This window comes from Lemur catta, chromosome 2 (assembly GCF_020740605.2).
Source record: "Lemur catta isolate mLemCat1 chromosome 2, mLemCat1.pri, whole genome shotgun sequence".
Lineage (NCBI taxonomy): Eukaryota > Metazoa > Chordata > Mammalia > Primates > Lemuridae > Lemur > Lemur catta.
In genome coordinates this window covers 28,915,044-28,942,063 of record NC_059129.1, presented here as the reverse complement: position 1 = coordinate 28,942,063, position 27,020 = coordinate 28,915,044, and the positions used below count along the sequence as shown (strand labels likewise).

Here is a 27,020-nt window from a genome sequence, read left to right as displayed (position 1 = left end):
CCTATAGCCTCTGACCTCCCATCAGCCCCGCAGGCTCTGCCACACCCTGGCTCAGGGCCAGCCTGGCCGGAGAGGGCAGATTGCACTTGGAAGCAAGAGAGCCCGGCCACGGCCACAGCCAGCCAGACTGCAGGGACGCCTTCCTGCATCACGGCTTTGTCACCAACGCTCTGCAGGGGGCTGTGTCTCATGGCTGACCTGGCACCTCTCTGGGGAAGCGTTGCCACTGCCCTTAGGGACAGGGGCGCCGGTGCTGTGGCCGCGGAGGCTGTGAGGCTGAGCTGCAGCCCACATCTCTCAGACTTGGATGGTGTCGCCCAGAGGACCCCTGTCCCAGGCAGAGGGATGAAGCTCACTGCCGTGCCCGTGGGGGCCTTGCAGAAGGCATCACCCCCAGCACCACAAGCTGCCCTTTATGAAGACATGTGGCAAAAGTCTGCGCGGGTCTCAGCACTACGAGAAACTGAACTTTTTTTGCACAATAAGCTAATTTTTGTCTCAGGGACACTGGGAATTGGATAACTGACTCCATTTCCCTTTTTGCTTTGGCTCCCAGGAAACTCAGAGCCTGATTTGTGCCCCATATTTAGGAAGTACAGAGTTTCTGAGTCTTCATATCACCCCTGGCTTCATGCCATTGCTCCGGCCTGGTTTTTCTTTTTAAATTGAGATATAATTCACATGCCATAGAATTCACCATTTTAAAGTATACGATTCAGTGGTTTTAAAAATATTTACAAGACTACGCAACTATTACCACTATCTCATTCCAGAACATTTTCATCACCCTAAAAAAAACACCCCGTACTCAGTAGCAGTCACTCCCCACCTTCTCTTCCCCAGAAACCACTAATCTACTTTCTGTCTCTGTGGATTTGCAGTTTTAACTTTATATCCTGACTTCGTTGCTGACTAGTTGCTAAGCTATTGCAAAGAGATTCTTTTTAAAATAAAAAAATTGGGCAGAAATGAAAATGTACACCCACAATCCAGAAAGGGGAGCACAGCCATCCCTACCTCCCGACTTCTCTCCACCACATGGGCTTTTGCTACCATGACCGATGGCCTCCGTGTGGACAAATCCAGGAGACACTTGCGGTTCTTGCAGCAAAATCCGACACAGATGACCAGTCTCCCCTCCTTGAAGCCCTCCCGTTGGTGACCATGATGTCACGCGTTCCTGCTTCCCCCTCTTTCTGGCCACCCATCCCCCTCCTCGGCCTGATCTCTAAGCAGGGGCTCCTATGCCTGGTCTGGGCTTTTCTTTCCTGCCCTCTTTATACCCCCCATGGGTGTTCCATCTACATTTGTGCCTAATTTTCTTTTCTTTTCTTTTAAATACTTCATTTATTTACTTTTTAGTGACAGAGTCTCATTCTGTCGCCCAGGCTACAGTGCAGTGGTGCAATCAAGGCTCACAGCAACCTCAAACTCCTGGGCTCAAGCGATCCTCCTGCCTCAGCCTCCCGAGTAGCTGGGACTGCAGGCATGCACCACCATGCCCGGCTAAGACTTTCTTTTGTTAGCACAGTTTTAGATTCACAGCAAAATGGAGAGGAAGGTACGGTAAGTCCTCATGGAACATCATCGCTAGGTGCTGGGAAACTGCGTCTTTAAGTGAAATGACATATAATGAAACTAATTTTTTCTTCTCATCAACTTACAATGGAACAAATGAAACAATGTTATTATATAAGGATGTCTTTCCCCTCAAAGCCGCAGTTTGCAAGCGCCCAGCAACATTAAGTGAGGACTCACTGTGTGGAGATTTCCCACACCCGCCCCTGCTCCAAGCACAGCCTCGCCGGCGATCCACAGCCTGCACCAGGGTGGTATTAACGTGATTGTTCCAATCAATAATCCTATACTGACATGTTATCACCCAAAGTCCACAGTGTTTACTAGGGGTCACTCTTGGTGTTGAACATTCTGCAGGCTTGGACAAACGTATAATAACATGTATCCATCACTACCGTTATCACAGAGCATTTTCACTGACAGTGGCTTAGTTTTTATGTCCCATCCAGAAGCCCCTTCTGAACAGCAAACTTGGACATTCAACTGCCCGCGGGTCATCTCCGCTCACGGCTCAACTCAACACGCCCAACACGGAACCCATCATCTTCCTCCCTCAGTGAGGGCGCTGCCCCTTCCCCCCGCCTGACAGTCTGGGTGTCCCCCTGTCCCTGGTGGGTGGTGTGAGCCACCCCCTCCTTGATCAGGGAAATGCCCCACCCCTTGTGACAGTGACAGGTCAGGTGACTCAGGCCTAAGCCAGTGAGTACAGGATGTGTCCCTGCCACAGGGACTGGGCAAGGAATGGACATGTGACTCAGTGAGGACCAGTGAGAAACAAGGGGAGGGCTGCCAGGGAATTCTGGGAAAGAAATGACCTGGCTCCGTTAAAGCTGGTGGAGGAGTCAAAGCTCTCCCTTCCGGGGCATGCTGATGGGATGCCTGGACCTGCTGCGGACATTCTACAAGCAAATGGGATCCCAGCCTGAGGTGTCTCTAATCCCAAAGACATTCCTGAGCTGCTGGATCCAGCTGACCCTGAAGGCCACTCTACTGTTGAACTGCCCATGCTATGAGCTGTGCTGAGCTGCACTGTCGAAAGACAGCCACAACAATAGTCTCCTGTTCCACGAGCTCCTCTTAAGTGCAACACGGACACTCCCTGGTAGAGAACTGGAGTCTGCATCCTCTCCCCTTGAACTTGGGTGGGACTTTGTAACTGCCTCAACCAACAGAGCTTGGCAGAGGTGACCCTGTGAGACCTCTGATGATGGGTCATAAAGGGCAACACAGCTTCTTCCTGGCACTCTCTCTCTCTCCCCCTCTCTCGGGACACATGTCTCAGGAGCCCTGACTGACCCCTGTCGTCTCCCCGCTGGAGAGCTCACGAATGGGACCAGTGCCCTTGTAAAAGAGGCCCGAGGGAGATCCCTTGTCCCTTCTACCATGTGACACAGCAGGAAGACAGAGTCTATGAACTAGGTAACGGGCCCTCTCCAGACACTGAATCTGCTGGCACCTTGATCTTGGACTTCTCGCCTCCAGAATGTGGGAAATCCATTTCTGCTGTTTATATGCCACCCAGTCCAAGGTGTTTTGTTGTAGCAACTCGAGCGACCAAGATGGGGGTGATCTCTTCCGCAGTCAGACCAACGGAATCATGCGCCAATTAACCCCTTTCATCGCTGAAGCCTCTGAGCTGGTCTCCCGTGTCCATCCCCACCCTCCGCACCCATTCACTGTCCTCACAGCAGCCAGGAGGGTGCTTTACAAGGGCAAAGTGGCTCTGGGCACTTCAGTCCTGACGAAATACAAAGCCAATACCATGGCTCCCTCCAAGGCCCTGGGCGGTGTGGCCCACCCCCCAACAAACTCCACTGGGCCCCTCCCGATTGGCACATATGCCTCAGCTTTCTGCACCTTCTCCGGACAAGCCGCAGGGCCTTTGCACATGCCATTCTCCCAGCCCAGCGAATGCCCATCCTCCAATCTCTGCTTGATTAACTCCTTACCATCCTTCTGTTTTTTCTTCAAAAAAGTCCTCCCCTGTCCCCAGTCTAGGGTAAGTATGCGTTATTCTCTCTCGAGCAGTCCGCTCCTTTCCTGCAGAGCTCGTGGAATGCTTCCTCACCATTTATTAGATTCTGCATGTAGTTGCTGAAAGTGTGTCTCACCTCACTGGTCTACAAGGCCGCTAAGGGCAGGGACTATCTGCTTTATTCACTGCTGTACCCTCAGGGTCCGGGACGGGGCCTGGCACATAGTAAGTGCTCAAGAAACACGTGTAAATGGGTGAACGGTTTCCCTGGAAATGACCTCAGCTAGAACTGGGAAGCTTCCTGCTTCCCTGCCCACAGCGGCTGGGCCTCCCTCCCCTCCCGCAGCTCACCGTATTTCTTATTAAACAGGTCTTGGACTTGCTCCCTTAGCGTGTTGGCGATGTCGATACGTGAGAGTCTAGCGTCGTAATTTTCTGCAAAGTGAAAAACAATTATGAATTTGGGCTGTTAAATTAAAAGGCACTTGGTGACTTTTAAGGAATATGATTTTCTAATTATGGGGAACTCCTTCTCTGGCAATTAACAGATCCTTGGAGTGGGCCCCTCAGAGCCCTTCAGAGCTAACATCTTGATGGAGACGTGTGTTTTTCCGGAAGGACGCACACTGTTGCGACAACAGCAGTGAGTTGGAAATTAACTTAATTGTTGACATTTGAAAATCTCCAAACCAATAAATAAGCCCTGGAGATGAGAGACGCCAGGACGCCAGGACGCTTCATCAAGACGGCGGGAGGCGAGGGGGGACACGAGCTCGGCTGACCCAGCAGCCCGGCCGGATGGTGAGGACAGCGGTCCCTGTGGAGGTGGGGGCCAGCCCAGCTCACACTCGCCCAGAGGGTGTTCACTAAGGACGCCCTGTGCCAGCACGTGCCATGGGGGCCTCGGGCCACCGTGAGCCCTGACCTCAGAGAGGTTACAGCCTGGCACCGCCCCGGGGAAGAGCGACTCGGGGAGGGCGGGAGGGAGGACCGGTGATCTCTGGGCACACAGGCCGGGCTCCTGGTGAGGCTCCCACTCTGCTGGGGGGGTTGGGCACGAGGAGAGAGACTCCCCTCATCACAGAAGGTTCCAGCTGCCTTGAAACGAGCAAGAGAGACTGGAGGCCACAAGCAGCTGCCCCTGGGACCTGGGTCCTCGCTGCCTGGGCTCCCCCACCCCTGGGGCCCTTCCTGCCACTGGTCCCGCTGACCCCTCCCAGGAGCACCCACCCGCAGGGATTCACTTGCAGCCACAGCCACAGCTCCTCAGAGCAGCCCACGTGGACGTGGGCGACTGTCTCAGCCACGTGCCCTGCTGACAGCAGGGACAGGCCTCTGCCCTCACTCGGGGGCTCCCCAGGGCACAGCCTGTCTCTCCCTCAGACCCCGGCCCCCTCCTGCGGACCCCCTCGAGCCTTCACTCACACACTTCCCGTCTTCCCTTCTCCTCCCACCCCCTCTGGGCCCAGCCCTAGTCCTCCTCCTCCAAGGAGCCCTCCTTGCCCTCAGCGACCTCCCCTCCTCTGATCGCGAAGCCCTAAGAGCGCGGCTGACTGCTGGACGCCTCTGCTCCTGCCATCCGCCCCCCGGCACCCTCCTAGCCCGGAGTCTGTAACTCGAGCTGCCAGCCCACCTTACCTGGCCCCCCAGGCCCTGAGGCCAGGGACCAGCCCCTCCCTACCGCCAACCTGGCCCTCCAAACCCAAACCAGGTCAAGGTCATGGCACTGGGACAGCTGACCTCACTCTGAGCTCAACCTTACCTTGGAAGCCATGTCTCTTCAGGCTCTCGTCCACAAGAGGGTCCCCGGAATCCCTCTCTGGGGGCGGGGGAGAGAAGCCGCGGTGAGGAGGAAGCTCCTGGGACCCACGGTGGACTGGGTGGGGGCAAACCCGATGGGGGGCGGGGAGAACGCCGGGGAGGACGGAACCAGGACCAGGAAGCAGGGGGAGGGGTGGCGGCAGCTGCCTGGGGCCCTCCCGCACCCGGCCCGTGCCCCTGCGCAGGTACCTTGACTGTCCGCGACGGGCTCTTTGACTCCCTCGGTGAGCAGCTCGGGCCTGGAAAACACCACAGGAGCGGGGCCATCACCCAGGTCCCACCAAGCATCCCTGGGACTGCCTGGCCCTCCCCTCTGGGCCTCAGTCTACACATCTGTGTAATGGGCACTCCTGGCTCTGGACAGTCAAGGCCTGGCATCCCTGCCACCCCAGGACACCTGTCCTGCCGGCCCACGTGCAGCATCTGGGGGGCTGCACTAGACCTCGGAGGGTCTAGCCGAGAGTGAGACTCACCCATCCTGGACTGGGTGGGCTAATACCCTCGATCTCGGTTCTGGGCCAACATATAGGGGCCTCTGCCCGGGACAGAGCACGCAGCCTCAGGGGGCCTCCCATGGGGCTGATTTAAAGTGCAGAACAGTCGGGGCTGACTACGTAGCAAGAGCTCCAAGGTGCTGGGAAGGCCTGAGAGATGCCGTGTGGCTTTGGCACCAGGAGCCTGGGGGACCGGGCCCGGCTTTGCACTGACGTCTTTATCTCCCTGGACTCCTCAGCGCCCTTCGCAGACGCTGCCAACCCTCCTCACGGCCCTGGCTCTAAACGCCCGTCTGCAGCGCGACCCTGCCCACCAGAGCAGGCCTGTCTGAGGGGGCGGGGAGGGCGCTGGGGGCTGCGGCAGGCGGAGGGCGCTGAAGTCAGGCTGGCCACGGGGGCGCTGACGGGCTGGTGGGGTGGCACACATGGCAGAGCCACTCCTTTCGATCTCCCCAAGGGCGTCACGGGGAAGGGCTGCAGGGTCCGGGCTCAGTGCTGGCGGCGCATGTCCGAGGGTGAGGCCGCCCGGAGAGGTGATGAGCTGGCTCTCTGTCACGGGGTGGCCGAGCAACAGCAGAGGAGACCCTGGCTGCGAGTGAGGCCAAGGGCCAGACTCCAGGTGCGCCCAGGCCAGGCGGCCAGCAGGTGAGGACCTGCAGCCTGCTCTGGCAGCGTCTCCTGGGCATCGCCTGGGTGCCGGGCACAGAGCTGGGCTCACGGGGCCAGGGCTGGGGGAGGAGGGAGGCCCGGCCCGTCCTTGCCCCACAGCCCAGGAGCTAGGAAAGGCTTCGGACTGCATCCAGTCCCCTTCTCCTTGTGGGGAAACTGAGGTCCAGAAAGAGGAAGTGACTTCCCAACCATCACCCTAGAGTCAGACGCCGACCGGAGCTCCCAGCTCCCAGGCCAGCGTGGTCACAGTGCCATCCGTCTAACAGCAGAGCCAGCCACCAAGGGGATGAGCAAACCCAGCGGCTGCCTCTCCAGGCGGCCACACGGCCGGCAGCTCACCCGCCTCCCTTCCAAATAGCAGGTGGGGAATGAATGCTCTCCCGGCTTTAACAAACGTCCTGTGCACTGGCCGTCCCTGCAGGTGAGCCGTGGAGGGGTCGGCTCACGGGGACTGGCAGGTGATTCGGCTCCTACCTACCCTCGAACGGCCGGGTACGTCTGGCTCTTGGCTGAGGGGACAGGCATGGCAAGCAGCCTCTGGATATGAGTGCCCTTCTGAGCGCCGGCAGCTCCCACCTCCCACCCCGACCCCTCCCCTGAGCCCACCAGCCATCCATCGGCCTGCCCCCCTCCCTGGAAAGGCCCCTGGAGCCACTCAGAGCCCAACACCCAATAATCAGCAAATTCTGTCAGCCCAGTCTTCAAAACGTTGCCTGAACTTGGCACCTTCCACCATGCCCAGTCTACTGGGCCCAAGCTGACGGCCCCTCGTTGGCCCCTGTCCCGCCCACACCCCCCAGATCACCATCCACCCTGTGCTGGAGTAATTAAAACAAACAGACCACTTTATTCACTCTTCCTCAAAACCTTCCAGTGAGTTCTCATTAAGTTTAAAATAAAATTCAAACTCTTTAAGCCAGCCCACGACCTTGTGTGATTCAGTCCCTGCTCTCTCTTGGGCCTCACCCCTCACTACCCTTCCCTCGCTCACTCTGCACCAGCCACAAGGGTGCCTCAAGAGCTTCAGAATCACAAGCACGGCCCTGCCCCAGGGCCTTTGTACCTGCTATCCCTGCTGCCTGAACATTGTTTGTCTGCACAACTGGCTCCCTCGCTTCTTTAGGTCTCTGCTTTGACATCACCTCCTTAAGCACGTTCCTCCTGCCCCTCTCTGCTCCCTTACTCTGAGTTATAACCTGTCACAGCATTTATCTCTACCTGACATTATATGGTGACTTCATTTGGTGGGACTGGCAACTCGAGGGCAGGACTTGGTGGCGCTGGCCACTGGACTGCAGCCTGGAACATGGTCGGTGCTCAGGACATACTTGCTGAAGGAAAGAACCCCACACCTGCTGTTGTTTCTTGGGGTACCACCCTCCTGGTGTAAACCAGGCTCTGCAGGACAGCTCGCGGCCCCAGTGGGCCTCAGTGCTCGCCTGCCGCCCCGGGTGCGAATGATGCTGTGAGCCTCCCAGCCTGGGGGCCGTCTAGTCCCCCGGGGAACAAACCCCCTGAGTTTCCTCCTTCTTGCCACTTGCAACCAAACCAGCCTAAATTCACAAGATATGACAGTAACAGAGAAGCAACAAGCATAAAACATGTCCCTGATCCCCTCCTCTTTTCTTTCTTTTTCGGTTTTTGAGACAGGGTCTTGCTCTGTTGCCCCAGCTAGAGTGCAGCAGCATCACCATAGCTCACTGTGACCTCAAACTGCTGGGCTCAGGTGATCCTCTTATCTCAGCCTCCAAAGTATCTGGGACTACAGGTATGCGCTACGACGCCCGGCTAATTTTTCTATTTTTAGTAGAGACGGGGTCTCGCTCTTGCTCAAGCTGATCTTGAACTCCTGGTCTCGAGCCATCTTCCCACCTCGGCCTCCCAGAGTGCTGGGACTACAGGCGTGAGCCACTGCGCCCGGCCCCCTCTCCCCTTTCCTACCCGCCTCCTCCAGAGAGACATTTACCCAGCTGGGCACAGAGGCTGGATATGCTGATGCCACGCTGGGCCCTCACTGACAAAAATGAGATACCCAAGGAAACAGAAAGGGCCTGGAAAAGCCCCCCGGGATGTTTCAGTCCTGGGATGAGGGGACACTGCCCACAGCAGCACTCTGATGTCCCTGGCCCAGGACACCCGCACAGCAGCCCAGCGAACACACAAGCCAGTGGGCAGTTGCCACTCTGCATCTGGGAACAGCGGGCACTGCCCTCGTGAGACTGGGAGGGGTCGGGCTGGCTGCTCTGGGTCTGGCCGGCTGGGCTGGGCCTGGGCAACCTCGTGCCTACTCAACTGAGGCCAAACCCCATGTCACGTTCCACTGTTTAAGAGTAAAAGAATAAAGGAAAGAAAAAGCCTCTGCCAATCAGAAGGGGAAGACGGTCACTTGGTGCCACTCCTGGATGCTGGGCATGCCTGCGGTGGCCCCGAGGACCTGGCCGGGCCTTACCTCTTGATGACAAACTGGATGCTGTTGCTGGCTTCCAGGATCTTCCGCAGCTTGGCGATCCCAAAGCAGTTGGGCCTGCGGAGGGAGATGCCTTCAGGCAGCCCCACCACAAACAGCTCCTCTGGGTGCATCAGAAACTTGGAGTAGGGCACCTTGACGGGCTCCGAGATGCCAATGGCCTTGGCTGCAGAGACACAGCTGCTGTAGGGCCACCCAGAGCCACGGGGCCACGAGCCTCAACCCCCGTCTCCCACGCCTGTGTGGGGGGCTGCAGCTGCCAACCTTCCTGAGGAGTGAGACGTCACCCCCAGCCTGCAGGCAAGGAACCTGGAGCTCAGAGGGGACGTGACTGGCCTGAGGTCACAGAGCCACAGAGCAGCAGAGCCGGGGGACAAGAACCCAAACCAGCAGGACCCCAAGGCCCACGGCTCAGTCCACACCCTCACGCCCAGGCCGTGCAGAAGCTGAGACCTAGCGCTGGCTCCACCCAAGTCCACGTCCTCATCCTCCTGGGACGGCTCCCCAGAGCGTCCCTCCTGCCACCACAAACATGCCCTGGTGTGGCCCAACAGCACGCCGGAGAACGAGCCACATCTGAGGCCCAGGCCGCGCTCTGCCACTCAGCAGCGTGGGGCCTCGGACAAGTCCCATCCCTTCACCAGGCCTTGTTGTCTCTCATCTGTAAAATGGGTCTTAGGACTCGGGGGTTTCGTGAGGATGGGACGAGAGCATGTCGGAAGCACCTGGTCTCGTGCCTGGCAAACCACAGGCGCTTAACCTCTCCCTGCCCTCCGTCCTCTCCCTGGACTCCAGGGTAGGAAAGTTCTTACTACAAGTCCTCCTGGGGACCCTGGGTGAGGCTGTCGGTCCGTGGGGACAGAGGGCAAGGGTTGTTACAGTGGAGACAGCAGCGTCTCTGCCCCGAGACCGACAGTGAGTGAGCCGGCGGGCAAGTGTGAGCGTGAGAGTGAGCGGGAGTGTGAGCGGGAGTACACTGACCGGGAGGCCGGGCGCGGCATCTCAGGGGGTGGGATTCTCCGGCAGCGCCTCAGTCTCTGTGGGACTCTGGAGCAGGGACACGGCTGGGCGGCCCTTTCCTCCCTGCCCTCCCTCGTCCCTGTGCAGGGAGCAGCTGGGGTGGGGGGATGTGGGCTCAAAGTCCTTCTGGAAACAGGGTGGCAGCAGGGAGGGCTGGGATGCCCCGGCCCCGTCCCACTCCTTGCTCACCGTATCTCGTGTTGAACAGCAGCTCCACCTGCTTCCGCAGGGGCCGGATCACGTCGCCGTGGCTGTCTGGAAGGCAAAAGGCAGCCTGTTCAGCCTCCCGGTGGCAGCTTCTCGCCTCGTGTCCCAGCTCTGCTGCCACCTAGAATGACCCTGTGGTGGGACACTGGAATGTGGATGGCCGGGGTGGCGGGGGTGGGTAACCCATTTCCTCAGAAGCGGTACCCCCAGGCTCCCAGTTCCTGGCTCACACGCCTGGCTGAGAAATCAGGTCTAGGGCATGACCAGCCTGGACGGAGGTTTGGAAGGTCTGGGGCCTAGGAATGACGGTCTTTCTAGGTAGGCGTCACTCTCTAGACTGGCTCCGTAAGCGACTTAAATAGCGGGTGCAGTCGGGCACAGTGGCTCACGCCTGTAATCCTAGCACTCTGGGAGACTGAGGCAGGAGGATCGCTTGAGCTCAGGAGTTTGAGACCAGCCTGAGCAAGAGTGAGACCCCATCTCTACTAAAAACAGAAAAATTAGGCGGGTGTCATGGTACTTGTCCATAGGCCCAGCTACTCAGGAGGCTGAGACAGGAGGATTGCTTGAGCCCAGGACTTTGAGGCTGCAGTGAGCTATGATGACACCACTGCGCTCTAGCCAGGGTGACAGAGCAAGACTCAAAAAAAGAAAAAGTGCACAGTAAGCCTGCAAATTGAGCAGGCCGCCACTAGGTGGCAGTGGACCGCCATTAAGACTTCACCATTCTCCCTGCCAGGCTGGGTTTGGGGAAGTGACAGTTCCCTGCTCTGACACCCACTCATTCCACTCCAGGGGTAGATATACCGCAGAGATGGAACAGACCCCCCAGTCACCTCGGTGTCCCTTCCTGTCCTATTTCCACTCTGAGAAGGGAGGGAGTGAGCACTGTTCCCGAGAATGAGGACGTCTGTTGGACACAAAGCCAATTTTGTGCTTTCAGGCCTCAATTCTACTTGCTCAGAAAGACTAGGCTCAGACCCCCGTCTTCAAATCTTTATAGAAGGCAGTAGGGTATGTGTAAACCAAAACCAAAGCCTTGCAACGTCCCTTGCTAGAGGGAGGAGCCTGCACCTGTGACCAGGTACCTCCTGGTTCTGGAAGACAGGTCTATAAATCCGCCCCCCCACGCCAGGCTGCTGGAGAGAGCTGGGGTGGAGGGAGGAGCAGGCCCAGAGACACAGGGGAGGCAGGGCAGGGTGGGGTGGGGGCGGGATGTGGGGGTAGACGGGGCCTCACCCTCCACGGGCCTCTCCTCGGGCCGCGGGTCCTCACCGGGGCCTTTGTCTAAAAGAGAACAGAGGACGCTGGGAAGCCACATTCATCACGTCCTGGGCCTGCATCCCCCACGTCGGACCAGACCGGTGGGGAACGGCAGGCAGGTGGGCCCCGACTCTGGAGCAGATCACAGCGCCGCCCGCAGACGGGACCAGGGACCTCAGTTCCACACAGGTGCCTGCTCTGGCCTCCACGTGGGGAGCGGGCTGAGGTCAGCTGCACCCCTGGGGCCAGCCCCAAGCCAGCCTGCCCTGGGCATTGAGCACACGCGGGAATGAGACAGGGTCCGTCCTCCCTGTGTAATGGCAGACGTAGCACGTGATGCCAGATAGCGGTGATGCCATGACGGAGACAGACGGGGCACAGAGGGAGAGGCAGGCAGGGGGGGTGGCACTGTACCAGGCAGGTGGGCAGGGCCTCTCTGACGCGATGGCACTGGCTCTGGCCTGGACCCAAACTTGTTCCCAGACAGCGAGGGGTGGTGCAGTGAGCACCTGGGGAGGCAGGGGCCAGGCCGGTATGGGGCGGCAGGGGGTCCCTGCTGGCCTTGGGAGACTGAGGAGGGGAGGCGTTCTGCAGGAGGGGCACACCTGGGCTGGACGCCAGCATCCAGGAAAAGGGTGGGGTGGGAGGGGCACGGGCGGTGGGGGGGAGCGCCGTGGGGGTGGTGAACTCAGAGTTGGAGGGTGCAAGTGTGGAGAGTGGGGAGCAAGTGACAGGGTGGCCTGACTGGCGGGCTGAGGGGTGTCGCTCCAGGACTGGGGGAAGGCACCAGGGGGTTTTCAACACCTGGAACAATAGGCTGGGCGCAGTAACCCCGGAAGCAGGCTGCAGGGCTGTGTGTGGCCGGCTGCTGTCACACGCAGGACTGACCCTTAAACGCCCGTTGCAGCCAGAGCCTGCGGCTGAGCAGCGAGCGGTGGAGCGGGCTGGACCCCGGCCCGTGCGGAGCACCCAGGATGACCACACAGCACGGACTCCCGTCCCAGTGGGACCCCGCGCCGGGGGAAGGGGCCTGCTCAGGATGGAGGAGGGAAGGTGAGCCCAGGGCTGGAACGCAAGACTGATGCCTGAGGCTCAGCCCAGAGCGAGCTGGAAGGTGCTGGAAGGCTTCGTCTGTGCTTGGTGCCAGCACAAAGCGAAGCCCAGCCCTGAGCGTCAGGCCACCACTTTCCTGGGAAAACGGGCACATCCCAGGCCGCAGACGCTGTGCCACGTGGCCCTGCCTGGAGGCTTTGTTCTGGCTGTGGGAGCAGAACCCTCGAGCCGCGCAGTTGCAGAGTGGGCACCCTGGACACGGCTCTCAGCCAGAGACGGGGGATGGCAGCTCCCTCCTCGCCCACGTTCACCCTGCGGTGCCCAACCCACACGGGCTGATGGTTCCTCGGCCGGCTCAGCTGCCCACGGGGGTGACTGGCCTGATGACGCCCCCCGCGGTCCCAGGCCCACCTCCATGCCCAGCTGGTGTTCCCTGGGATCTCCCAAATAAGTGAATGCACCCAGAGCCTTGTCTCGGGGTCAGCTTCTCAGGGACCCTAAACAAACTATTTCTGCCATTTCTAGACAGACGGGGCAGAGAGGGAGAGGGGAGCATGGTGGGGACGGAAGGCCCAGGCAGGCCGGCAGGGGGGTCGCCCGGGCCAGGGTACTCGATGAGCAGTCACAGGTAGCTGTATGTCCCGTGGTGAAGGAAGCTGCCCACATGTCACACTGGTGGCCCGTGTGGGACAGCAGAGGGGATGCCTGGCCAGGGGTCTGCCCCCACTCTGAGCTGCCGTGTGAGCAGAGGAGCCTCCCCAGGCGGCAGCAAGCACGTAGGCAGAGCTAGGCAGGGGCGATCAGACCAGCCACCTGCAGGGGCCCCTCAGGTGTCCATGGGTCCATCTAAGGAGGGGCCTCTGGCCAGCCTTGTCACCGGGTCCCTGACACGGACGCCTGCCAAGTCCACTCCTGGGGGTCTCTCCAAAGGCAGCGGGAGACGACCTGTGCGCTGTGGGGGCCCAAATTCTAAATGTGGGGACCCTGCCTGGCTCCCCGCCCAGGCCTGGAGGGCTGGACCGGCTGCCCCCAAGCACTTGCCTGAGGAGGGCACCGCGGGAGCGTTTCCCTGCGTGTCACACAGCTCGGTGTCACGGAACTGTTTCCATCGTGCATGCGAAAACAGAAAAAGCACACACACAAAACCCTCCCATCCACAGTGGTCCTGAAAATCGCAGAATTTTCATAATTCATCCGTTTCGAGTGGGGGGGCTGTAGAAGGAGCCCCGTATGGAGAATCCGAGAACCTGAGTTCTAGCTCGATGCTGTGTGACTTTGGGGAGGTGGATTAGCCTTGCTGAGCAGCCTTGCTGCTCTGTCAAACCAAGGTGGGGGGGGGAGCCTTTCCAAGAGAAAGGGCACCGTGTTCATGAGTGGGCCCCATGGCCCCCCAGGGTCACACAGCCTGTGGCCTCCCGTGCTGCGTTGGAGACCCCCACGGCGCTCTCAGACATCACTGTGAACGCAGCCAGGCACCAGGCAACTCCTCAGCCACCAGGCCACACTGCCAGCTCACCCTGAGCCTGTGGCCACCTAAACTCTCCAGAAGGTTCCACCACAGCCTGCTGTCAAGTCACGCCCAGCTTGTGCCTGGACAAATAATACTTTTTCTTCTTTACGAAAGTGTTAAAAGTGCAATCATAATTGATTTAGGAACTGAAAAAGACAAATCATTTTACCCAACACAGCTACGGCTTTGGTATATCCTGTTTCCCCCAGTGATTGTGTGTGCAAGAGAGTTGTAAGTAGAATACAGTCAATTTTTCATCTTTTCCTTAACATCACGTCCTAAGCGCCCACGTAACATCGCTTACATCTTTTGGTGCCTGTGTTTAACGGCTGTGTAAAGCCCACCAGGAGGACACTGTTGACGGTCTCTCAATAGTCGGACAGGCTCTTTCTAATTTGTCACCGCCATCATTAACACTGACACAAACACCTTTGTGCAGGAAACGCTGTCCCTACCTCAGACAATTTCCTATGACTGGATTCCTGGAGCCACCAAGGGGTGTTTCATTTTTACGGCTCTTCAAGCTGACAAACTGCCTTAAAACGTAACTTGCCAGTTGTGCAATCTTACCAGCACCGTGAGGACACATCTCAGCGTGCTCAGCAGAATCCCCGTCCAGTCGGAAGGTGCGAGAGGTGGCCTCTCTCCCACCCTCGCTTCTCCACAGCTGTGTTTCCTCGAGGTCTCCCTTTTTTGGCTACTCATCCGTTCCTGTGGTGGCCGATGCTGGGCTGCATCACCCGGATGCCTGTGCAAGGAGGAACCTGCCGCCCAGCATCAGGGGGTGTGGTCCACGGACAGCCCCCAGCAGTCGCTCCTTCAAGGACGGCCTGTGCTGCAGACAACCGCCCTGGCCAAGGTCACACCCTGGCTAGGAAACCCCAGCTCAACTTGGAACAGCGCTAAGGGGCCTCCGTTCAGGCCCCAGAGCCCCCACGGGGTTGGAGGAGGCTGTCGCTGGGGCTGCCTCGTGGCTCTGCGACTCCCTCAGGCCCTGCCCTCACACGGGTGTTGCTCTCACAGGCAGCCCCTGACAAACATCCCACACACTGTACAGGGAACACAAGCTGACACATGTGTCCCTGAATAGTGTCTTTCTGTTGTGGATTCCAGCCCAGGCCGCGGGGACATCATCGTGGGGGGGACTGCTCGCTCCTTCCTGGGGCTTCCGCAAACTCCATGGCCTCGCTGCCTTCCACACCTTTATCCAACAAACCGATCACTGTCCGAGGAGGGACCCAGCCCTCCAGGACACCGCGGGACACCTTCTGCAGCCCGGCTTCTCCAACGCTTGCCCTGAGAGTCAGTTCACTCCTGATAAATGACCCCAAACTGGGTCCCTTCCAACTGCTCACTGAAATCTGCTCTAGAACCGCGCCCGAGACTGACCCACACAGTCTACTGCTTGTGACTGGCGTCAACCCTCATCCCGCAGTCTGGTGTCCACTGTCGGCTCATCTTCCGTCTGCCTTGACTTCTCAAGTGCCACGGACGGTGGCTTTTAGGTATCATTTTTAGGTAGCCCGAGACTCAACCATGACTCGGGAGATCCAAACTCATCCGCAGCATGAGCCTGCACATCTTCCCTGCAGACCCTTCATCTCTCCTACCGAACTTGGGCGCCCGTGTCCTCCTCGCTCCCGTCTCTAGAACATTCTCCCTGATGGAGACAATGAAGGCAAACGAGGCACAGAGATGTTCTGCCTTGACTCTGTCACCAATGAACAGGGCACCACCCGCCTGGGCTTGCAGGAAATCTTCGTATGTATTTTTCTGGTCATTTGTTTATTTTTGGTAGAGGAGAAATATAGAATATTATAACAAACATCCACATACCCATCACCCAGAAGGGATGCACGTTGGCATTTTGCCACATTTGTACCTGATTTTTTGCACAAAACATCATGAAGTTGGAGTCTGCTTTGTTGAGTTCCTGTTTTCTTCCTTTCCCTCCCTCCGCAGGAGAAGCCACTGTGCGTGTTTATCTGTATACCCCACGCATGCGCATCTCTAGCGCCACACGATACCGTTGGTGTTTCCAGACTCAGACAAATGCTATACTGTCGTGTCCTTCTGTGCCTGCTTCATTCCACCAAATACCACGTCCTGGAGGACTCTGCGCTCACTGCTCATTTCCATGCTGCCTACTTGCTTCCGAGCGCCGCCCTCACGCCCTCCCCGCCCCACGAGCCGAGCAGGACCTCGCGCACAAGGGAGACCAGCACCAGGAGTCAGTCTGGGCCTGGCTCCATCTCCGTTACAGACCTTTCCAAACTCCTGTTCACTTGAGTTCTACCCTCACCCTCTGCCACATTCGAGAACCTTCTGTACTACCATTTACATAGTACTTTTCTTTACGATGATGCACTTTTTAAAAACTTTAAATACCGATAACTCCTTTTATTATCCATAATAACGCCTGTTGATAATTGTTGGAGTTGGGAGTTGGGTACGTGACATGTATTAAACTAGTCTTTTCAATTTTGTGTTTTTGAACATTTCCAAAGTTAAAAAACAAAAAAAACCCCAAAATATATAGAACCCAATCCTCTCCCCTAGATTAGCGCAAGAGTCTGTTTCTCTGTCTGTCCCCACTTCTCTGCTGTCCACTCACATCCCCAAGGCCAGAGTAAACCCTGCTAAAGTGTCCCACGTTAGCCCTAGCAGGTCCCCATCTCCGCAGTCAAGGCCCCAGTCTTTCTTTGATGTCCTTGTCCTAAATGATCCACTCCACCACCTCTCTGACCTCCCCTTCCACTCCCTCCCCCTGCTCCAGCTACTCAAGTCTCCTTGCTTCTCCTTGGACATGTTGGGCACAGGTGACCTCAGGGCCTTTGCACTTGCCACTCCCTCTGGAAAGCTCCTTCCTGATATCCACATGGCCCTCCTTCAAGGCTTTGCTCTAATGTCACTTTCTCAGTGAGGTCCTCTGCCACCCTAATCCTAACCACCCACCCCATGCCCCCAACGCTTCCCCTCCTGGCTTTGTGTCCCCCACAGTACTTGCCACCATCTGACTGTCTATCGTATTTATTAATATTTGCTTATTGCCTGTCTCTCCACATGGGGACGTCAGCCCCACGAGGGCAGAGACCTTTGTTGGTTTGGTTCATGGCTTTGTCCCCAGCACCTTACACAGGACCTGGTACACAGTCGGTGCTCCATAAATAGTTGTTGAATAAATGAACAAATTAACACAAACAGGCAGCTCCTGGGGAAGCTGTAGTAACTAGTTATAAATCGAGCCTTCGAGTTTTCTGGAAGGAGCCCGGCCTGGGCAGGGGAGTCGGGCATGTCCTAGGTTTCCCCTATGAGAGGTGGTCGGCACCGAGAAAAGCCTGGGGGCTTCCCGGCCCACCCCTCCCTGATGCTCCCCAGGGAGGTGGGTCCCCAGCACCGCCAGCCGCTGGCCACTTCTTACCAGTCAGCATCTCCATCCCATAACCAGAATCCTCCGAGGGCAGGTGCCCGGGCATGGAGTCCGTCATCTCCTCAGAGGTTGGCGAAGGGTCTAGAGACAAAACTCCAAATGACAAGGGCATCTCCTGCCTGTCCCACCCCCGTCACAGTCCCCGGGGGACCCCCACAGAGCAGGATCCTTAAGGAAGCCACGAGCTGGTGCACTGGGAGGGTGGGCACGGAGCCCTGTGGGCTCCCGGAAGTCACCCCGTGTTGAGCTTCCAGACGCCGAGTACCACCCCCAGGGGGGAAAGTGAGGCTTGGCAAGGGAGCTGCGGTTGGGGTCCGAGTCTGGAGTGAAACTCACAGTTCTCCCTGCAATGCCTTTTTCTCTCCTCTCCAGACTTGCAAACCCCAGGAGACAGAGAGGTTAAGGTTGGGGGAAGCTTCTGGAAGGTGAGAGCTGAGAGCCCCAATTCCCAACGCAGAGGGAAGGCATAGCCGGAACAAAGCACTCGCCACCCTCATCGCTCTGGGAACCGCCCCGAGAATCACGGCCTGGAGACCCCTTCCCGGCCGGGACAGGCCCTTGTGGGGCTGACTGGACGGCCCTGTTCCCGCGGGCCCAGGAGCCCTGCTCCTCGAGCCACTCGATCCCCGGGGCGGGTCGGCCCTCCAGCGCCTGCCCCTCACCTGGGACAGTGACCTGAATGATGTCCAGGTCCTCTGGCTCGATTTTGATCGGCCTCAGCCCGCCCAGCTCCCCGGAGGTTCCTGCGAGGAGGAAACAAGGGATCCGGTCAGGTCTAGCACGAGTGTGGCCGGGCAGGGCGAGTCATTCCAGAACATTCTTGTGTCTGTAACTTGTTAGTGAGCCCCCAGGAAGAGTCATGTCAGCCCTGGCTCCTGCCCAGACCAGGAATGGAGGCCGGCTGGGCGCTCAGGCCAGGCGCCCTAGTGGCAGACCCGCGGAGGAGAGACCGTGCTGATGCCGGGACCTGGGGTGCCACCCCCCACCCTCCCTGCCCCTCCGTGGCCCCCAGCATGCTCTGCGCCTTGGCGGTGTGAGGCCTGGGGACAGGGGTGGCCAGAGGAGACTCCAGTACTCAGGCTCCCGGTCAGAGCTGGTCTCCTCCCCACGGCTGCGGGCCGGGCTGGGGGCCACCCTCCCGGCCCTGCGGCCCCACGACACACAGCGGGTCCTGCTCCTCCTCACCTGGCCCACAGTCTTCAGAGATGCTGCCCTTGTCTGACCTGTGAAGGGAAGCCACGAAATGACACGGCATCGGCCCTGTCCAGGGCTGTCCTGCCCCAGCTTTGCCCCGGCAGGCGGCCAGGGGCCCACAGCAGCCGCCAATTCAGACACACCCCTGGCACATCACCCCTGGCCCCCCAGTGCCCTGTCTTCAGGGCCCGCCGTTCCCAGGGCTGCCTGGGGTGAAGCCTCTGGGCGTCCACCCTCCCGACCGGCTGCGAGCTGCGAGGCCCAGGCTCGGCGCAGTGGGTTTGGCAGGTGCTCAGCGCAGGGATGGGAGCTGCAGGGGCTGCCAGCCGCGAAGGGGTGAGGCAGTCTGGAGAGGGGCTGGGGAGTGAAGGTGGGCAGGGCCCCTGGGACCAACGATTTGGTCAGTTCCCTCCCTGTCTCCCAGAGCACTGCAGGGGGAGCCGGGGCTGGTCTCGGGCAGTCTGGGATAAATGGCCCATCCCTGGCCCCGGGAGCTCAGAGCCTGGGTGGGGTGCACTGGTGGGTGGTGAGCAGGCCGTGTGCTGGGGGCAGGGCCTGGTGGGCACCAGGGCAGGCGTCTGACCCAGTGTGGCATTTAGTGGCTTCTGAGAGAGGGACATCAGCCAGATCCTGGGGGATGAGTGAGAGTCGTCCGGGTGGAAGAAGTAGGCGGCATCTCAATCCTCCTTCCCCTCCCTTTGGAGTCTCCCAGCCCGCAGTAGGGTGCATGCGTGTCTGCGTGTGATGCCCCGTGTGCCTGCGAGGGTGTTGGGAGCCACCCTAGGCCCTGTCCCCCCCTGCAGGAACACGGCCCCAGCCCGGAGTGGGGGTGGCTGAGGGCTGGGAGCGGGGCAGGGCCTCACCGCGCATTCCCGGCCAGGTCGAGGATGGTAGCCCGAGACACCTCCGCAGAGGTGTCGTCCGGCGGGCTGGCTGGCTCCAGCTTCGTGGGGTCTTTGGTAAACTTGTTCCCTGCGGGGAGAGTCAGCGAGGTCAGGACGAAGGCCCTCTGGCCTCCTCTTGCCTGTGGGGCACCCGGGCAGGGGCCTCCATGTGACGCTCGTGGGGGCTGCCTGGGGGTGGGCTCTGGCTTTGCCTCTCCTCGCGGGCTCCATGCCCAGACAACAGCCCGGAAGGGTCCCGGGGAGATGGCTCTCCAGGAAGAAGGAACAGCGGCCCCAGGGGCAGCGGAGGCCAGGGATCTGGGAGGACAAGGGCAGGAGGAAGGAGAGGCTGTGGCCAGAGGTGGCCGTGCTGCCCTCAAGCCACCGCTGTGGCTGAACCAGCCGTCCGGAAGGGGCTGGTCTCCCCCAAGGGTGCGCCAGGCTCTCGTTTCATTACTCCAGGAACCCAGAGAAGGCACTCTCATCCTCCCATTGCTCAGATGTGGAAACTGAGGCCCGTAAGACCTTTCCCGAGGTCACAGCGCTGGTGGGAAGCAGGATTAGAACGGGGACCCAGGTCCCTCGCACCCCAAGATCTGTGCTGCCTCTGCTGCCCAGGCGGAGCCCACCTCTCCCTCCCGAGGCGCTGCCGGCCGGTAACGGCACAGGCTCTGCAGCCACATGCCCAGGGCACAGGCGGGGGCCACCGCTCCCCAGGGGCTTCCGTTCCTCACTTGTACTGGGGGGTAGGAACAGAGCTGCCTTCACGGGACTGTAGGAATTAAATTAAATTACAATAAAATATGGCAACAGCTTAGACGAGAACCTGGCCCGTGTCAGTGCTCAGCAAACCTTAGCTTTATCATTTCCTGTCCAGGGCTTCCCACGCCTTGAGGTGCTGTCCCAGGGGTCTGTGGCACCTGGAAGGCCAGGGCTTTGTCTGTCCCAGGACACAAAAGCCACAGCCCAGGGGAGGGACTCAAGGGAACTGGGTCCAGCGTGAAGACAGCTCAGGGACTCTTGGGGCACTAACTTGGAGGCTTCAGAACGGACTTTCATACCTGTGAAAATTCGCTCATCAAACATCCTGGGGAGAGAAGAGAGAGGCGAGTGTGAGAGTGTGCAGGCTCGAGGGCTCGCTGGGGTCAGGGAGACAGCCCCAGGCCCCCGTCGGTGACCGTCACTGAGTCTGCCACGCACAGCTACAGCTGCAGACCGGGGCACCAGGCTGGTGTGCACGCGGAAGGAGACGCCACGGTGCAGAACAGAACGTCCCAAACCGTTTCCCCACAGCCAGGAAGGCAGGGGCCAGGCCCAGGTGGCCCTGGAGGGTCCAGCCTGTTCACCACACCCTGGGGGCCTCTTCCGGCCCCAGGTGAACGACTCAAGCCCTTTCCCCACCAGTGCCTGCCGGTGAATGACTCATTCGTCAGCCCAGGGGCCCTTCACCCAACCCCTCTGTGTCTCACTCAGTGAAAGGCACAGGAAATGGCCATGCAGGGTGACCCGGAGACCCCTCACACCAAGGGGGCCCAAGGAGGGAGTGGCAGACCCTTCGTGGAGGAGGGAAGGGCAAGCTGAGGCCCAGCGGAGGCTGGGGCAGGGGAGGCGCGGCCTTCAGTGCTGTGCTCAGGCCTGGCCTCTACCTGGGGGCACCAGGGTGCCCTGATGGGTGTGACGCGGTCAGACCATCGTGGGACGGACTAGAGGGGACAGGCGGGGGGGCCCAGGCCAGGAAGACGAGGCTGCAGCAAAGGTGGTCGAGGGGTGGGGGCGGGCTCTGCCTGCCTCCAGGGCTGGCCTCTTTCCGTTCTACCCTCAGCTCCACTCGGCTGGTGCCGCTGGGTCGGGGGTCTCGGGCAGCTGGCTGGGGGCTGCAGCACAGTCCTCGTGCCACGGAGGGGCGGGACGAGAGGATGAGGCCTTGGTGACAACACTCAGGCTCTGGAGGTGACATGCGGTCAATGAAGGGGTGTCCGAGCCCACATACCCAGCAACGCCCAGGGAGTCCCGGCTGAAATTCAAACAGATGCAAAAATGTCAGTCCCAGGGGCAGAACCCGGATCGCCCAGCGCGCCTGGGTGCGCCTTCCGTGCTCATCCTGGGAGGCCTGGACCCCCGCTACTCCCGGAGGCCCACACATCTGGGTCCCACAAGGCCGAGAAGCAGCCTCAGGGAGCACTTCTGGGGGAAACCGCGTCCTTGGTCTCGGGCCCCTTCCTCAGTGCCCCCTCAGCCACGGCGGGGCTGCCAGCGTCCACTGCGCTTCCATCACCCGCGGGATTATTTACGTATCAGGCAGCCTGGTGGGGTGGGGGTGGGGGGTGGGTGTCAGGACAGCACCAGGGGCTCACACCGGTCCCAGGGTGGAGGTGGGGGTGGGGGCAGATGTCAGGGAGAAGGTCAGACGGCCTCACGGCTGCTGGACCAGAAAGCTTGACACGCACTGACTGTCAAGGCTCCAACCATAGTCCCGAGTTCTAGAACCTTCTCCAGATACTTTCTCCACTTAAGTTCTGCCCCTGAGGGGTGAACTCAGATGCTCAGGGATCCAGGTGGGAACAGGGGCCTGAGGATTTTGAGGCCAGACTTCAGCATGAGCTGGGGGGAGGGCCCGTACCACCAGTAACAAGACCCCCAGGCCTTGCCGAGAGCACCCCGACCTCCCCCACCCGCACGGCCCGCAGCCACTGGGCCAGGGCAGAGACCAGCTCCCGGCTCCACCGTAAGCCCCGTCCTGACCCACGTCTGCCAGGACGATCTCAGATGCATAACTGACGAGTCTGGGGTGAGCGACAGAGAAAAACGTACCGGGGGCTCAGAACGCAGCAGCCGCTGTTCCAAGTCACTTAGTCTCCAATCAACACTATGGGGCGGGGTCAGTTATCAGGCCCGTTTTATATAAGTGAGACGCAGAGCAGTTAAGTAACTTGCTCAAGGACACACAGCTGGGAAACGGGAAGCATTCGAACCCGGGCCACTTAGCTATGCTTCCGACCACGCGGGAAGTGCGGTGAAGGAAGAGGCTCCTGCTACACGCCCGGCTGTTACAGGCCATGCCCCCACTTTATGCTGAAAAACCTTTGGGGTCGGGGGACAGCACTGTCCGTCTTTACAGATGAGGAAACCGAGGCTCAGAAGAGAAGCCACTTGTCCAAGGTTATCATGGATGCAAGTGAGTGGCTTCAAGCCTGGTCCAGCCTGACGCCAAAGCTGCCTCCTCCAGGAAGCCCCACAGACTTGCTGCTCAGGTGCTGCTGGGCCGTGCACACCCGGGAATGTGTTTCGATGCGTCCTCAGCTCATCCCACGGGTGGCCGCCCACTGCCACTGTGCCTGCTGTTCTGTGACTTCCTCAGCAGAGCCCAGTGAAGGGCAGGGCTGCAGGTGGGTGGCAGACACCGGTGGAGGCTGAAGAGGGCTACGGTTGCACAGAGCAGAGAACTCAAGATCAGCCACAGTGAGGGCCTAACGCCACGCTCAGGCACGTGAGGGGACGCAGGGGGGCCCTTACCGCTTTCTTCTCCCCTAGCCTCCTGCCAGGAGCCAACTGAGGGCAAAGGACTTAGGCAGCAGCAAGAGAGATTTAAGCTAGACAGAAGTAAGCACTGCCTGACCGAAGGGCAATGGATTTCAATTCCCCTCCAGAATCATTTATCAGGTGAGGCCCCAGTAGGCGTTGTGAGGGTACAAGAGGCGGCTCGGACGCGGTCCCACTGCCGCATGCGAGCAGGTGAGGAGTGCACTAAGGGGGAAGGAGAAGCCACCTGCCGCCAGAGGGTGACATTCTTTCCAAATGAGGACAAGGGAGGGCTTCTGGAGGCAGAGGAAAGCAAGTCCTGAAAGAGGAAGACAGGTGGGAGGGCGGGTAGGGGCCGCTGCAGGCAGAGGGGAGGAAGCTCACGTGCGGGGGCGGCCGCCCAACGGTGCACGGGATCCGGGGCGGGGGAAGCCAGGGCGGCACCGAAGCCGGCAGGTGGCTGCGGGCAGGGTAGCGAGAGCGTGTGTTGTCCTGGGGGCCGGAGAAGGGCTCTGAGCGGGAGACCCACACGGTCAGAGCTGACGTGGGAACAGTCTCCCCCCTTGGCTTCCCTCCCACCTCTCCGGCCACCCCTTCTCGGCCTCCATGGCCCCGACCTCCAACGTGGGGATCCCGGAGGTCTCTCTGGACCCTCTTCTCACATCTCTCTCTCCCCAGCCCGGTGGTCTCTTCCCAGCCCATGGTGATAGCCCTCTGATTTTTCTCGCAAACCCAGACCTGTCCCCTGAGCCTCCGTGTCCTGAGCGTCTCCAATTTAATACACCCGAGGAGAACTCACCGCCCCACCCCCCAATCAGTAAACTCAGACTCGGGTGGTCCTTGTCTCTGTGCTTCCCCAACCAGCCCCCACGGTCGATCCACAGCAAATCCTATCACAGCTCGAAATGTCCCAAACCAGCCGCGTTCTCCCTCTGCCCACCACACGGGCCCCGCCCAGCCCCGTTGCTGCCGGCCTGGGCCACGGTCTCAGGGTCCTCGGGAGTCTCTGCCCCTGTCTCCCTAGACTCTTGCCCCAGCAGCCAGAGGGTCCCCCAGATCCTGGCTCCAGCCTCCAGCAACCCTGCAGGGGTCCTTCCCACGGCCCCGGGACAACGCCGCGCTCTCAGCGTCGACCCCAACTTCTGCTCTGGCCCCTGCCTGCTCACAGCCCTGGACATCTGGGCCGCGGGCACGTGCCAGCTCCTCTGCCACACTCTCCTCCCGGCAGTCCCTCCCAGCCCCCAGCTGTGTCCTCACACACGGGACCTTCTCTCAGAGGCGCCAACCACCCTGGTTCCCCCGACCCAGCCTTTTCTCCCTCTGCTGTTCCCGTTTATTTCCTGAGTGCTACGGAGAAGCTCTCAAAGGCATGAGCCCAAATCTGGACAAGCAAGCATTTGTTCATTCATTCATTCATTCTGCAAATACGTACTGGGCACCTACTACAGCCCGGGGATTGTTCCAGGTGCTGCAGATTCTGCAGTGAACAAAGCGCAGTCCCCACCCTCAATCCCTGCTCAGTCCCCTGGCAGCAGGCAGGTGCGTGAGGAACACGCTGGGAGTGTGCCCTCAGGGGGTGTCCAGGAACAGGCGTCTGGGAAGGGCCCAGTGCGGTTCTGCCTGGAGGCAGGCGGCTGCATGACACGGCTCTGGCCACCCTGCGTCCCTAAACGTTTAGGAGGGAGCGTGCCAGGAGGTCTGGGCACTGCCTGGGGACTCTGGCGCTTGCGTGGTGGGAGGACAAGGCTGGGGTCGCACAGGCTGCGGTGGCAGGTGCCCTGGGGGCGCCCTGGGGCTGCCGCTCTGGAGTCCATCTCCTCTGCCCTCTCCCACCCACACACGCGCCAGGAGGGGCCGGCAGCCTGCGAGGACAGCAGAGGTGCTCAAACTCCCAGCAGACGGGAGCGGGAGAGGCTGGCCCAGCCCGGCCTGAGCTCTGGTGGCCCCTGTGACAGCAAGAAGCCCAAAGGCTCCTTAGGAACTCACCGAGTGCCTGACCGGGGCAGGCACCGTGCCTCGACTTCCTACCCGCGCCTCAAGAGGCCCAGAAAGAAGAGGCCACACGGCTGGAAATTCTCTCCCAGGCCTGTCGCATTCCCTAAGTCCGAGGACCCCTTTATTCCGCCCCTCCCAGGGCCCCGCCCCGCCCAGACGCCCGGCACCCCGAGCGGAGCCCACACCTCTTAATGACGAAGTGGATGCTGTGCCGCTCCTCCAGGATCCGCTTCAGCTTGGGGACCCCGTAAGTGCAGGGCCGTTTGAAGGGGATCTTGTCCGGGATGCCCACGATTTCCACAGCCTCTGGGTCGCAGGCGATCTTCCTGTAGGGCACAGGGACCATGTGGTCCAGGCCCAGGGCTTCCGCTGGAAGGGCAACGGCAAGGCTGAGCGTGAGAGGAGGGTGCGGGACACGCGGGGCCCCGGCCACCGTCACCTCCCACCACCCCGACACCACTCTGGCCGCGCAGCAACCAGATGAATCCTGCTTAAACATCAAATCATGTCACTTGGCTTTTTAAAAATGTCCACGGGGTCCCATCTCAGTGCAGCGAAGTCCTATATATGTGACCCTGTCACCTCTGACCTCATCTGACCCCTTGACCCCTTGGCTTGCTCTGCCCCCCTCTCTGGCCCCCTGTTGCCTCCCCCATGCCAGGTGTACACCCATCACGGGGCATCTGCCCAGATCTCTCCTGGAGACCCCCACGCCACCCTCCCCACCTGTCACATAACTGCACTTCATGTGCCTAAAGCAGCCTCTGCCCCTCCCACCCCAACGGCTTTGTCGTCCCCTCCTCATCACTACCTGACGTTGCGTCCACACCCATCTCTACCTACGTGTTCACTGTCTGGGACAGAGCGCCACGGGAGCGAGGCTGTCACTGCCCTAGCTCTGCCATTAGATGGAACCAGGTACCTAGCTCCCTGCAGCGCTGGGGAATGAATGAATGAATGAATGAATGGCGGAGGGACATGCCCAGGCTCAAGGCCTGCCCTTGGCGGGGCGACTCCGGCTGCACAGGTGTGCGCAGGTGTGTCCTCTCCTCCCGGGAGGGGCTCGGCACGCCCTTCACTCACCAGCGCCACGAGCAGGACACTGGCCAGAAGCCGACAGCTTTGCCAACGGCACAGCGGACAGAGTCTGGGCTGGTGACCTGGTCCCTTGTGCTGCTCTTCCAGACCACTAGGTCTGGCCTTGCGCCGTGTCAGCCATGCACTCACACCCCAGCTGCACGTTTTCACTCACTCGCCCACCAAACACTTCCTAAGCACCTACTACATGCTTGACACGGGCTGGCACTGTCGCAGGTCCCCATTCTCCCCAAGGCCTGGGAGGTCTCGGGGACAAGCAGTGCTGGGCGTCCACTCTCGCCTCCCCATGTGACCGTCACACTGTCCTCTCTCAGGGGTCCCACGTCTCCTCGCTGTTCCTCACGCTCTCTTTGTGTTCCTGCAAGTGCCAGCCCGGAGCTGGACCCCCTCCCGCCATGCCCTGGCCAGGGCAGGACGGAGCTGTCTGGCCCTCCAGTGGGCGCCGCTGACACTGTTTTCTGTTGATGGGGCCCAAGTCTGCGTTGGTGGCTTTGGCAGCCAGATCCCACTGTGAAGTCACACTTAGCTTGTTGTCAAATTAAACCCTCGAAATCTCAACAGCTGTCAAACTATTTCTCCCCACCTCCCTTCCCCCAGCCCTTGAGCGATCCGTCCTTCGAGTCCAGGTGAACCGTCTCCTCTGTCGTCTGGTTTGCTGGGGCTGCGGGCTCAGCCCCCAAACTGGCCCCAACATCTTCCCAGGCGAGTGTCCTTGAGGCTTCCCGAAGGCTGGGGTCTCTGCTTCTTTCCTGTCTATACCCCTTGCCCCACCACTTCACCCAGATGTGGTGGCTGAAAGGACGGGCCGGGAGCAGAGGCTGTTCACCCAGGGTCTGCAGGACG

The 27,020-nt window shown here is 60.0% G+C and overlaps 1 protein-coding gene across 1 annotated transcript in view; it reads right to left on the bottom strand.

Annotated features, from left to right (window-relative positions):
* GTF2IRD1 (GTF2I repeat domain containing 1) overlaps window positions 1-27,020 on the bottom strand; it is a 69,481-nt gene that overhangs the window by 29,360 nt on the left and 13,101 nt on the right. Inside the window, exons 8-19 of the mRNA XM_045543156.1 lie at window positions 25,265-25,448; window positions 20,627-20,652; window positions 19,545-19,653; window positions 18,673-18,710; window positions 18,150-18,230; window positions 17,479-17,568; window positions 11,471-11,518; window positions 10,214-10,279; window positions 8,987-9,170; window positions 5,564-5,613; window positions 5,316-5,372; window positions 3,905-3,988 (exon numbers count right to left, since the gene is read on the bottom strand). Of these exons, the coding sequence (XP_045399112.1) occupies window positions 3,905-3,988; window positions 5,316-5,372; window positions 5,564-5,613; window positions 8,987-9,170; window positions 10,214-10,279; window positions 11,471-11,518; window positions 17,479-17,568; window positions 18,150-18,230; window positions 18,673-18,710; window positions 19,545-19,653; window positions 20,627-20,652; window positions 25,265-25,448 (1,017 nt within the window). The remainder of the gene's footprint in view (window positions 1-3,904; window positions 3,989-5,315; window positions 5,373-5,563; window positions 5,614-8,986; window positions 9,171-10,213; window positions 10,280-11,470; window positions 11,519-17,478; window positions 17,569-18,149; window positions 18,231-18,672; window positions 18,711-19,544; window positions 19,654-20,626; window positions 20,653-25,264; window positions 25,449-27,020) is intronic.